At 43.6% G+C, this 13,762-nt stretch overlaps 2 protein-coding genes across 18 annotated transcripts in view; one reads left to right on the top strand and one right to left on the bottom strand.

The window, feature by feature from the left end:
* The window catches only part of Erich1 (glutamate-rich 1), a gene marked incomplete at its 5' end in the record, with an annotated part of 52,793,804 nt that overhangs the window by 9,199,971 nt on the left and 43,580,071 nt on the right, over positions 1 to 13,762 (bottom strand).
* Positions 1 to 13,762, top strand: part of Nsd3 (nuclear receptor binding SET domain protein 3) — a 111,418-nt gene that overhangs the window by 52,276 nt on the left and 45,380 nt on the right. For all 18 annotated transcript variants that reach the window (XR_015639370.1, XR_015639369.1, NM_001436791.1 and 15 more), the window contains 3 exon segments: positions 2,545 to 2,699; positions 6,228 to 6,743; positions 9,394 to 9,520. Coding sequence is in view for 16 of the 18 variants with exons in the window: in NM_001436791.1 (NP_001423720.1) it covers positions 2,545 to 2,699; positions 6,228 to 6,743; positions 9,394 to 9,520 (798 nt within the window). In the remaining 2 variants the exon portion in view is untranslated.

Here is a 13,762-nt window from a genome sequence, read left to right as displayed (position 1 = left end):
ATGTGCATGTATGTGCAGTGCCCACAAGGCCAGATGAAGGCATTGGATACCCTGGAACTGGAGTTACAGGTAGTTCTCAATGTGTTGGTGCTGGGAATCAAACCTAGGTCCTGTGGAAGAACAGTCACTGCTCTTAACCATTGAGCCATCGCTCCAGCTTAGTCCCTACTTTTTGTATTGATCTGATACTTATGAGAGACTATTTTTTAAAATTACCTTTGATAAAGACCCAACTTTTGTTTTAAAAAAGTGAAAGCTCTTTTTGTCTGTCCAGATGTCCTAACAGTGTCAAGTTGTTATACACATTTTTTTAAATCCTCACTTGAGCTCTATGGTTTAGAAAGATTTATTTTTCACCTTTGTTGTGTATATGTGTGTATGCATGTGAGTACCGGCAGAGGGCGTCAGATCCTCTGGAGGTGGGATTACAGGTGCGTGCCAGGAGTCTACTGAGAGAGCAGCAGGAGCTCCTGATCTCTGAGCTCTTTCCCGCCTCCTTCTGCTGACTTAGAGTAGTGTAGCTTGTTCTGCTGACCATGGCTTCAGAGCACTCGATAGGATACAGTGGGACATTAAGTTTGAGGTCAGCCTAGGCTAAATACTGAATAGCTAGACCCTGCCATCTCAAACAAAGAGCCTTAATAGTTTTGTAGGTTTTATCTAATAGTATTTAATTTAGAAATTAACTTTTAGTCACAAACTGTTTCATGTAATCATTAATTATGTTTTTTGGAAAACCATTTTCTTAAGGTTAATGGGTGTTGGAGATGCGGTTCAGCGGTTAGGAGTCCGTGCTGCTCTTTCGGAGCCCTGAGTTGCCAGTGCTCACAAGGCAGCTCACTGCTGTCTAACCCCAGCTCCAGGATGACCTGTGTCCTCTGACCTCCGAGGGGACCTTCACTCATAGGCACATAACCCCACCACACACACAAGTGTACATACTTAAAAGTACAACTGTAAAGGCTAGAGAGCCCGTGAGATGGCTCAGCACCCACTGCCAACCCGAAAACCTGTGTTCAGTACACAGAGCACACGTGGTGGGAAGAGAGACCCAGCTCCTAAAAGCTGTTTACACAATGTAATATGATTTTCTTCTTAAAGTTAATGGAGGAGTGAATACGTGTATCTCCTGGTTCAACTAGGCACGGTGCCAACAACACACATTTAGTCCCTGCACTTGGGAAGTTGAGACAGTCAGATCTCTGTCCGTTTAAGTCCAGGCTGGTCCACAATGAGTTCTAAGCCAGCCAGGAGTATACAGTGAGACTCTTGTCTCAAAATAAAATAAAATAAAATAAAATAAAATAAAATAAAATAAAATAAAATAAAATAAAATAAAACAACCTTTGCTAGTTGTTTTGTATACTCAAAGTACTATACTGTGCTTTGATGGGTCTTTTACTATTCATGGTTTTGTGTGCATGCACTGGCTATTTAAAAATTCTTGTTTTAGTAAGAATTTTCATATGTTGATGTCCTTTGTAACTATACCCTCCCTCCCTCCTCTGACAGTCTTTCCGTGTAGACTTGGCTGTCCCAAAACTTTCTACATAGTTGAGGCTGGCCTTAAAGTAAGAGAGATCTGCTTCCGTCTGCTCTCCTAGAGCCCAGACTGAAAGCACATGCCACCATGCCTGGCTAGGTGTTCTTTTAAATCACTACTTCTCAGAATGTTTTTGATTATTGAGGAGTAGGAAGACTCAAAGAGGCAAAGATGGGTTTTCCAGAATTCTAGTATTACTTGAAAGATTAAACTGTATCATCAATAACAAATAATGTTGTTTTCCTTGAAGCAGGAGTTCGTTCTTGAGAGATACCACCTTTTTCCATCTGAGTAACTGCAGAAAGGCACGTTTTCTAGTGATGACCACGCTTAGTGCTCCCCCAAGGCAGCCCTCACTGTCCAGTCTGCAGGAGTGTTTCAGTCAAGAGACAGATTCGAGGCTGAAGCTTAGGAAAGTTAGTAATGTGTGCCGATTTGTCCAGGCCGTTGCACAGAACTACCCTTTCAGAAGGTGCCAGTGTGTGGTAGTGAAGCGCCCCGTGGCTGGAGGTGGCTCCATGCAGTGTTTGTGTTGAGATGACGGGAATTTTATCTGCCATTGTTTTCTGCTCTAGATGTAAAGAGAAATCACCGTGGTATTATTAGGATATTACTGTAGGACCCCTAAAACAAAAAGTGATCTGATCAGTATTTGCCTCTTGAAAGTCCAAAGAAACATGTTCACTTTTGGAGGGAAATGTGTGCTTATATTCCAATTTGCAAAAATATTGGAGACAAATAAAAAGTAAATTATGCAATCAAAGTAATTAATGGGGCAGTTAGCAGAGTTCCACGTTTCTGTCTCTTAAAACTTGCTGCCCTGATTTTAATCATCTGGAATGATTTTATAGTTTTATAGTTATTAGGTTGGTGAGTGTTGTCATACATCTTTGGGCAGTTTAAAATGTCCCAAGTTTTAATGGAAAAATGCAAGGTCTCTTTGGCAAAGTCTATGTGGAATTTTATGTCCTAACATAATTAATATGAGTTTTTACTTGCAGGTGCCCGGGAGTATCATGTCCAGTTTTTTAGCAACCAGCCAGAGAGGGCATGGGTTCATGAGAAGCGGGTACGGGAGTATAAAGGTCACGAACAGTATGAAGAGTTACTAGCAGAGGCAGCCAAACAAGCCAGCAACCATTCTGAAAAGCAAAAGGTAACTGCAGCCGCTAAGCTTGATGGGCGAGGGAACCCAGGGCTTTCCTGTGGCAGGCAAGCAATCTGCTGCTAAACTGTACCCCACTGTCCACCGATGCATGCTATAGCTAGTCCTAGTGCTATGTGCCCATAATCCAAGCGCATGTTCGTGAAGCACAAGTGTCACTTTAAAGTTTGAGGCCCGCCTGGTGTATATATCAAATTCCAAGCCATTCAGAGCTACATAGTGAAGCCCTTTCTCAAAAACCATAATAAAGAAATAAATAGGTGTATGTGTCATGGAACAGTATAGTAGTGCTAAAACCGAGGCCGGAGTTCCCATGGCAGGGTGTTTCCCGTGTACATAAAGCCCTGCCTTGGGTTGTTGCTTCCACATAAACTGGACGTGGCTGCATACCCAGTAGAGGCAGGAGGATTAGAGCTGTAATTTCTGCTACATAGAGTTATAGGGCTAGCTTGGGACACACGGGATCCTATCTCAAAAAACAAAACCAGTTTTATGATCTCTTGTGAATTGATGTGCACACATCCAGAAGCTATTAATGACACTTATTTTGATAAGGATTGTAAATATTTTTCTGTATTACTATCTTCCTGTAATTCTAATTTATTCTATTAATGAACTTATTTTTATCAAAGATTTAAAAGTACTCAATAAGAGCCAGATGTGTGGTATGTGTAACGCCAGCATTTGGGAGGCTAACTAGGAGGGTTCAAAGTGTGAAGTGAGCTTAGTCACACAATGTGGTTATCTCAAAACCAAACCAAACCATGTCACAAAGTTTATCTACTACCTCCTGTGAAATAAGGATTGTTTAAATTATTGATATACTTACTTAATCTTTGTAATATTTAAAGAAGGTATTTTTCTTTTCTACAGATCAAGAAGCTAAGGTACAGAAGGCTTAAGTCACTGGTTCATCTCACAGCATGAGTTATAGAACCAGGAAGGGGGTCTCGGTCTCTCTCTCTCTCTCTCTCTCTCTCTCTCTCTCTCTCTCTCTCTCTCTGCACACACACACACACACACACACACACACACACATACTTTAATTTTTTTTATTGTTTTATCTTGGTTATCTTATGTTACTGGCATATTCATTATACATACCCAGTTCTAGGTTTTATAAGGGTAATTTTTTTCAAATATATCATGCAATAAATGTAGGTCTCTTATAATTCAGAATTTCTAATTTTTTATACTTGCTTTATATAGTGCTTTAATCCCAGTAGATAGGAGGCAGGAGCAGGTAAGTTTGGGGAGTTCAAGTCCAGCCTGGTCTACATAACATGTTTGTTGACCACCACAAAACACCAACTCAGATTTATTACAGGATGGAAAAAAGAATAATAATTATTATTTATTGTTTATTTGTTTTAATAAAAACATAAAGCAGAATCCAGAAGTGTTAGATTCTTTGGAGCTGGAGTGACAGGCCGCTCTGAGCTGCCTGTTCTGGGTACTGAGGCTCTCACTGGTCTTCTGGAAGAGCAGTACCTGCTTTGTGTATGTGTGGGGATGGGGGGTGTGGGGTGGGTGTGGGGTTCAGGTCTCCCTTTGGTGTCCTTGGCTGTCCTGAAACTCACTAGATCCTGAAAGTCCCAGGCTGGCCTCAAAATCACAGAAGTCTGCCTTCCTCTGCCTCCTAAGTGCTGGCAACAAAGGCATTTGCCACCATGCCTGCCTTCAGTACATAATCTTAATATCGAGCCATCGCTCCATCTGTGTGGGGACACGGGCTTTCAATTCATTTTATCAGACTTTATTTTAAAGGCTTAGTCATCAACATTTAGCATATACTATGCCATCTCAAAATCTACCTCTTTAAAAAAATTATCACTTTTTGTTTTTTTGAGATAGGGTCTCACTGTGTAATCTTACCTGTCCTAGAACTTACTTTGTAGATCAGGCTAGCCTTGAACTTCTACAGATGTGCCTTTCTCTGTCTCCTCAGTCTTGGCATTAAAGGTGTGTGCCATTCTGCCTGGCACTATTATTATATTTTGTCTATACATATATAGCTTACCTGCCACAATGCATATGTGGAGGTCAGAGGACAAATTGGAGGAGTCGTTCACTCCTCTGCCATGCGGGTCCCAGGGACGGTTAGTGAGGCTTGAAGGCAGGACCTGTGCTGAGCATCTCCCTGGTCCCGTCTAAACAGCTCGGACTCGGCTCACCACTTTTATTTAGCTTCTTTCACTTTTATTCAGAGCTTTCTTACCCTCCTGCCAATGCAGACTCTCTGCTCAGCCTCTATGGAAAGGCATCCAGGGTTTGCTCACCAGCACCCTATAACACTGCCCACACCCCTCACGAGTACTCTTACACCCCCTACACATACATCTTATACCCCTTACACACACACTCTTACACCTCATGCACACATACTCTTACACCCCTCCCAACACTCTCATACCCCCCACACTCTTACACCCCCCCCACACTCTTACACCCCACACACACACTCTTACACCCCTCACACTCTTTTTTTTTTTTTTTGGTTCTTTTTTTCGGAGCTGGGGACCGAACCCAGGGCCTTGCGCTTCCTAGGTAAGCGCTCTACCACTGAGCTAAATCCCCAGCCCCTACAACCCCCACACTCTTACACCCCCACTCTTACACCCCCCACACTCTTACACCCCCCATACACACTCTTACACCCCACACACACATTCTTAAACCCCCACACACTCTCACACCCCTACCCCCACACACTCTCACACCCCCACTCTTACACCCTCACCCCACACACTCTCACACCCCCACACACACTCACACCCCCCCACTCTCACACTCCCCCCACTCTCACACCCCCCCACTCTTACACCCACCACACACTCTTATACCCCCCACACACTCTTACACCCCCACACACACTCTTACACCCCCACACACACTCTCACACCCCACACACACTCTCACACCCCCCCACTCTTACACCCACCATACACTCTTACATCCCCCACACACTCTTACACCCCCACACACACTCTTACACACACCCCCCACTCTTACACACCCCCCCCCCACACACACACACACTGGCTTTCCTGTTTTGTTGCTCCCTTGGATTTCTCCTTTCTCTTCACTCTATCCTTATTGGCCTTATATCCTGACTGGCCATGTCTCAAATGTTGGCAGCAGACGTTGCTGAGATCTCTCTCCACAGCACCCGACTTACTTGCTACACATGGAGGAAAGCAGTGACTTTGCAGGAGCATGTTTAATGTTGATGTTTATTGGCCCTGAGATTCTGTCATTTCTGTAGTCTTTCTTCTTTTGTTATTGCTGTTCAACAGAATAGTCAACGAAAGATAAGTAAAAGAACAGACCTTCGTGCCATTTAATAGAATAATACTAGTTTATTAATGACACGGGATCAGCACGTTTATCTGTCTGGATAATCTAAAAATATTTATGCGTATTTGAAAAAAATTGCAGAGTGATTGGAAAATATGCGTTAATTCAATGTACCTATTGGACTAAACATTTCACACAAAGACTCTTATCTTTTTCCTAAAGATTCGGAAACCCCGACCTCAGAGAGAACGCGCCCAGTGGGATATTGGCATTGCTCACGCAGAGAAAGCATTGCAGATGACACGAGAGGAAAGGGTAGAACAGTACACGTTCATCTATATCGATAAGCAGCCAGAAGAGTCTCCGTCCCAAGCAAAGAAGAGTGTTACCTCTAAGGCGGAAGTCAAGAAACCCCGAAGGCCCAGATCTGTGGGGAACAGTCAGCCAGAACAGACCAGTGCTGGGGAGGTGGCTTCCCCACAGTCGAGTACTGACCCTCGCAGGCAGAGCCAGAGGCGGCACACCAGTGTGGAAGAGGACGGGCCGCCTCCCGTTAAAATAGCCTGGAGAACAGCCGCCGCCAGGAAGTCCTTACCAGCCTCCATCACAATGCACAAGGGGAGCCTAGATCTGCACAAGTGTAATATGTCTCCAGTTGTGAAAATTGAACAAGTGTTTGCTCTCCAGAATGCAACAGGAGATGGGAAGTTTATTGATCAGTTTGTTTATTCAACGAAGGTACCTCTTGTTCTCTAGGGGTTTGGGGAATGCCACTGAGACCCACTTAAGAATGTGATTTAAATCCCCCCTGGATCCACTGCATTCGAAGCATACATTCCCGTTTACTCTGGGCAAAAAGCTCTGTCCTTCCCGTTTGCCTCTTGGAACATCCCCATCTGTAGTAGATTAATCTTGAGCAATACAGCTAAAATTGAGCTTAGCTCCTGGAAATCATGAAAAAAACTGGGCAGCTTGCCTGTTTCTAATTTGTAGAGTTAGTTTTCCTTTGTTGTAAAGTATGATTTTTATTAAAAGTTTTCTTTTATCTGAATTAGCCATTGCTATAGGGAAAAAAACCTACTGGAATAATTGTGGCTGCTGCTCTCTTTGGTTGCAGTAGATTTTTGTTTTGTTTTGTTTTAATTTTATCTACACAGTTCATTTATCTCAATGTACCTAAGTGTTATTTCAATCTGTAGTCAGTACAAAGTGATTGGTGAGCTGTTTCCTACCTTTCTCTGTCATCTAACTTTGGAATTCAGTGTATATCCTCCTCCATCCACGTCTCTAGGGAGTTATGTAGCCCAGGCTAGCCTTAAACTGTGTAGTTGAGTATGACCCTGAGCTTCTGATTCTCTTGCCTGTACCCCCCAAGGGATTATAGATGTGCACGACACACCTGGAGCTAGGGAAGCAGCCCAGCCCTTCACAGACGAGCTTTGTACAAACTGAGCGCGTGTCCGACTTCTTAATGGAGGCAGCCACATTTCAGGTCCACCACATGTGGCTACTGTGTCGGACCGTGCAGATTCAATGAGAATTTCTTGCATATCTTTAAATCGCACATGGTGAGGCCTATTAAATGATGTGCTCACTGGGCTTGGTAGCACATGGCTATCATCCCAGCACTCAGAGGCAGAAGGACAAGGAATTAGGCCAGCCTGAGCTAAGTAGCAAGACCTTGCCTCAAAAAATAGGAATATGGCTGGTCCTGCCTCCTGCTCAGGACGCCTCCCAAAGCTGTACTCACCTTGCTCGGGCCTTCTCTCCATCCAGCTAGAAGCTCTTTGAGAAAAGGCCACATGTCTAGCTTGGCATCGCTGTGTCGGCAGTAGATTCCTGTTAGCTTGCATATCTTGTTGAGTTTTAGAGAAATTCCATTACTTTGTTAGTCCAGGAGTGACTGAAGGTGAGGGAAGGGTATTAATGCTGTAGGCCGGCCACTAAACCTCCATCAGTCTACCCCGAGTTTCTCTTTCAGGCAGTTAGTTTTTGGCTTTGAAGGTGTCAGAATTCTTCATAACATTGAAGTATGTACAGACCTTCTAGCCCACTTCATAATTTGGGGTTTGTGGTTTTGATTTAATCACATCACATGCATGTGTATATTAAGGAATTACGTTCTTTTTTCTCCATTAGCATAGACATAGGTAGACATTAAAATAATTGATTAGATACAGTGATGCTTCATTCTTAGAATTGGTTTTAGAAATACCAAGAGTCCTGTATCCATTCTTTCTGCTGTGGGTTTAATTGGTCTCCACAGAGCGACATTTTAGCTCCATTGTAATGTAAGAAAAGCTTATGTCACAGTTTCCACCTGACTTCTTTTCTTGTTTTCTCCTTTCCCACTCTTCTCTCATCCCTGCTTCCCTCTTTCTCACTTCCCTTCCTTGCAGGAAAAGAATGCCAGATCCCTCAGGCTGGAGCCCCAGGCAGCTGTGAGCACCAGCACATTGGTGTTAGGACAGCTCAGCCCCTAGATCAGCAGATGCTCTTAGCCAGTGAACCGTCTCTAGCCCCAGCCCGAGCCTTTTGATAGCCGTTTGCGTATCGTTTGAACACAGATTGCCTTTATTCTGAGAGCTAGTTTTATTTGCTTCTGTATGAGAAACTATCCTCAACACCCTAAGACTATTGGAGAAAATTCGAGGTAAAACGTTATCTTTGGGGGCTTGAGAGACGGCTCAGCCCTGAAGAACGCATACTGCACTTGCCCAGACCCGCAGGCGGCTCACAACCCCTGTGTGACAGACTCGCGCCTGAGGCTGCGCTCTGTCTGCAGGCACTGGGCATGTGTGGCTCACGTGTGTGCAGACACTCACACCTCCAAAACGAAAGCAAATACGTCTTTAAGAACAGCCGGTCTTTTGAAAAATAAATATAACAATTGATTACTCTTATTTCATTACCTTAAAAAATACCTAAATTAAGATCTAAATTAACTGCACTTATTGTCTGTCTGCTCCATGTCACCTATTTGATCCCATTTTGTAATATAAACGGCATATCTAAATATCTAATATCTAAAGGTGTTCTCATCTCAAGACACAGTGACCTTTCTACCTTTGTAACAGACGACTTCACCAAATGACAGTGGTGTAAAGAAAAGCTGTTCAGAGTAGGAGTTACTTTTTTTTTTTTTTTTTTTGACAGAAAACAGGGTCCTGCAGGTTTATTTATTAAGAATGTTTATCACCTGGACTTAAGGCAGATTTTCCTTTTTCTTTCAAGGGATCTCATGGAAATACATCCTGATGACTTACTAAGATCTTTCTGATAATAACAGTCGTAACTGACAGTACAAGTCTGAGTTGAGCCAGCTTTATAAGCTCAGGATGCTATGCGCCTGCTAATCACTTGTTCTTTATTCTGCCTCGTTTTAAAGGGAATTGGTAACAAAACAGAAATAAGTGTCAGGGGGCAAGACAGGCTTATAATCTCTTCACCAAGTCAGAGAAACGAGAAGTCGACTCCGAGCGCGTCACCTCCGGAGGCCACATCTGGTTCTGCAGGTGGGTACAACCAAGGGCACCCGCATCATCCTGACAGGTCCCTCAGACATCTTCGTTATCAAAGGTACACGAAGGTGAAGGAAAGCAGGCCACGACACACGCGCACGCACGTTTCATAGTGAGCGTCCTTGCTCTGTGTGCTGGCTAACGCTGTAACTCCAGTCCCAGGGACCTGATGCCCTCCCTGGCCTCCACGGGCACCAGGTCCACAGGTGCACATGGTGCACACTTACATGTAGGCAGCCATTCTTTCAGAAGGAAGTAATGAATCAGAGCTAGAGAGTCGTATTCATAGTTCTTTCCCCGAAATACTAGCACAGCTCCATAATTAAGAATGCAGCTGTAAATTCTATGCCGAGCACAGTGGCATTCGTGTAACCCCAGGGAAAAGAAACCAGCAACATCCCAGCTCAAAAAAAAGAAAGGAAGGCAAAAGGGGGCGTTATAGCTATGAATGGTAAACATGTGAAGTCCTTTACATTTCATAGCATAGAACAGCGGCTCCCTCTCCAGCAGCAGGAGACATGTTCACCCTCACCATTGGCTCCTTTCTCCTCAGCTGGAAACACAGTTGTTGTTTGGGTGTGTGCAGGGTTAGTGGCTGGGGACCCAGGACCTAGCTACTCTGCTGTAACCTGTTCTCTGATTAGCAGGCACCCTGAAATGAAAATGGCACTATTATCATCCTTAAAAAGAGGAACACCTGAGGCAGGGAGGTAACAGAGGCAGGTAGATCTCTGTGAGTTTGATGCCTATCTTGCCTGCATAGCAAGTTCCAGGCCTGCCGGGGTTGTATAAAACAAAACGACAGGAAACTGCAACAACAAAAACAGAGAAAGAAAAATAGCTGTGTTTAGTAAGGCTGTACCTTTGGAAGGTTTAAGGCTATGTCTTTATTTAAAGATTTAATTACTTTTACTTACTTATGTGTGCATGTGTGCACTTGGCACACATGCCATGGCATGCATGTAGATCTCAGGGGATGGACTGCTTGTGGGAGTTGGTCTCTTGATATGGGCCCTGAGGATCAAACAGGTCAGACATGGCAGCCAGCGAGCTCCTATTCCCTGAGCCACCTTAGCAGACTGAAGCTGTTTTTCAAAAGGGCTTTAAAATGTATCTTAGTTTTAACAGATTGTGTGGAATATTTGTGCCATAATGACAGTACTATATGGATGGTATAATGAGTATTATTCTAATATGTATTATTAGAAATAGTATTACATATTATTTTGCTTCATATAGTCAGTAAAAATAGAGCTGTGATCAGTTGAAGAGCCTTTCACGAGCATCCCAGTTTCAAGGCCAGCGTAGGCAACTTAGTGAGATCTTGTGCCAAAATCAAATGGTATTGTGGGATGGGAGCCAAGTGGTGGTCTCCTACCTGTTATCCAGCAGTTGGAGGGCTAGGCAAGAAGATCACTGTCAGCCAAAGTTAGCTTGGGCTATTCCAGGATAGCCTGGGCTGAGGAGTGAGAACCTGTCTCAACCACTCCCCCACCCCCATAGACTGTTACATAGGTTAGTGGTAGAATGGTTGTCTGGGATGGACACTGGCCGAAGTTCAACGCTTAGCTGAAAAAAAGCTTTAATTAGCGTGATCATTTAGAATCTTATCTTAGAAATAAGAATTTATTTTACTTTGTGCTTTAATGTTTGTTTGTAATATAGGAAGAAAAAAACTAAACCATTTCTGTTCTGCCAATCATTGGCCACAGTCCTGTGACCTAGATTAGTGGATTATTTTTCCCCCATACTGACTGGGTCTTAGTATCTGCTAAGCAACTGTTTTGGGTTTGTTCTGTTTTGTTTTGTTTGAGACAGGGTCTCTCTACACTTGGTGGTTGCTTTGCTTTGGTGTTTTTCTGGTTGGTTTTGGTTTTTTGTTTTGTTTGTTTTGTTTTAGATAGGATTCTTCCAACGTAGCCTAGGCTAGCTTTAGATTCCAGATCCTCTGGCCTCACCTACCATCTCTAACCCTGTCTCCAGAGTTTCTGGTTGACAGTCTACCTGTTGGGATCGCTACTACTTCCTCCTCTGATTGAGTCCCTTGGTCCCAGGACTCAGGTGAGCACTTCATTGAAGCTTACCAGATTGTCATTACGGATACCACAGATGTGCAAACAGACAAGGGCTATATACTTTCTGTATCCTTCTTAGGTCTCTCTGCCTTCCCAGGCCCCTCCTGTGTCCTCATCTGGAAGTTTTCTACTGCCATGGTTCAGAGGGTTTTAGGAGGCTTTGGCACACGCAGACGATCTATTGGTAATTTAGATTCCAGCCCATCTTCCCTGGGAGTTTGTCCTTCTAGTGACCAGCCACTGCCTAGCAGCCCATCGGGAGTTATCTCACCAGAGTAAAAGACAGATCTGCTGTCATCCACTTACGGCTCTGTGCCAGGAACAAATTATGCATTTATACCATGTAAAGAATTAGGGATTTAGGAATGAAGGGCAGACACTGTGTGTGTGTTGTGTGTTGTGTGTGTGTGTGTGTGTGTGTGTGTGTGTATGTATGTATGTATGTATGTATATATATGCTTCCTTTTCCAAAAAATGACATGTATTTATTTGTATGTGCGGTGCATGTGTGCCACTGCACAGATCTCAGGAAAACCTACAGAAATGGGTTCTGTCCTTCCACAGTGCAGGTCTCTGGTGGCAAGTGCCTTTACCCACTGAGGTATGTCACTGGCTCAGTATACGTCTTACAATATTTTTTTTAAGACTTATTTATTTATTATAAGTACACTGTAGCTGTCTTCAGACACACCAGAAGAGGGCATCAGATCTCATTACAGATGGTTGTGAGCCACCATGTGGTTGCTGGGAATTGAACTCAGGACCTCTGGAAGAGCAGTCGGTGCTCTTAACCGCTGAGCCATCTCTCCAGCCCACAATATTTTAATAGTATACTGATGAGATAATCTTCTGGAAGAGTCAGAGTCTGGAAAGTAGAATAGAAAGCGAGATCTTGAGTCAGTATTAATGTAGGCAAGCGTGTGATGGAGGGAACTGAGGGCTATTTTCATGAGTTGAATCTAAGTCAAATCTGAATTATTACAAAAACTATAAAACACGCACCATTCCACTTGGGTCAGGCAGGGCTAGTGTGTTTCTCTGGAGGCAGAGGCAGGCACATCTCTGAAGCCAGCCTGGTCTACAGAGCAAGTTTCAGGACAGAATAGCCAGGGCTAGTCAGAAAAATCCTGTCTTGGAGGGGAAAAAAAGGGAAGAAAGAGAAGGCCTTGGTCTGGCTATCTAAAACTAGGGTGAAGGCAGCAGGACAGGGTGCGGCCATTCACATGGGCTTGGGCACAAGTTGAATGAGACACAGTGAACAGCATCTTTATCCAGGAACAAGTGGGAAGGGAAGCTGAACTGAAAGAGGGGGTGAATGACAGCAGACACCATCTAATTCAGGGAAGGTGAAGGTGAGCTAGTGTCTTAGGCTTTGCACTGGCTGGCCGTGCTGTATTGTCCGCCTCCTTTAGCTATAACAACAACAACAAAAACAAAAACATTTGGCCTCAGCTATTTAGATACGCATGCGGGTTTTTATAGCAGCTTTGTTAATTTGTCTATGTTAAGTGGGATATCCAGATCTTTATTTACACATCCGTAGTCTCTCAAGAGGGGTGAAAACAGATTCTTCTTTACTACTGGACACTTCTTAAGTGCCACAGCTTTTGTTAATGGGCCTTTTTTCTTCCCTTCCCCTCAGCTACCAAACGTCTTTTCTGTTCATTTTAAGTTTCAAGTTCTGTTGTGAACTTCTTTGTTTTCTTTAAGTTGAATGTTGTACTTTGAACTTAGGAAAAGGCTGTCTGATTTCTTAGACACACAGAGCTTAGGCTCTAAGGTTTGACTTGAACCCGCTTTCCAGGATGGGTTAGGGCTCTGTGTCTGCCTTTCGTCTGTTGCCTTTGTGTCTGATAAACATGCTTTTGTCTTTTAAGCAATCACCTCTCTTTTTCTGTAGAGATTGCTAGTAGTCCAAGGATGAGAATTGAGACCAGTTTCCCTTAGAAGCCACCGTGCCATTGTCTCAACTGCAAGCCGAGAGTCCTTGAGCTTTTTTTAAAACTTAAATACATAAACTGTGTACCACTGACATTTATGTGACTTTGAAGAATATTTATATTCATACTAGGTTACTACATTATTTTCCAAATACACACACACACACACACACACACACACACACACACACACACACACACACACATAACACCCTTGAGAA

The sequence above is a fragment of the Rattus norvegicus genome, chromosome 16 (genome assembly GCF_021556685.1).
Source record: "Rattus norvegicus strain SHRSP/BbbUtx chromosome 16, alternate assembly SHRSP_T2T, whole genome shotgun sequence".
In the NCBI taxonomy this organism is placed as follows: domain Eukaryota; kingdom Metazoa; phylum Chordata; class Mammalia; order Rodentia; family Muridae; genus Rattus; species Rattus norvegicus.
This window is presented reverse-complemented; position numbering and strand designations above follow the sequence as displayed.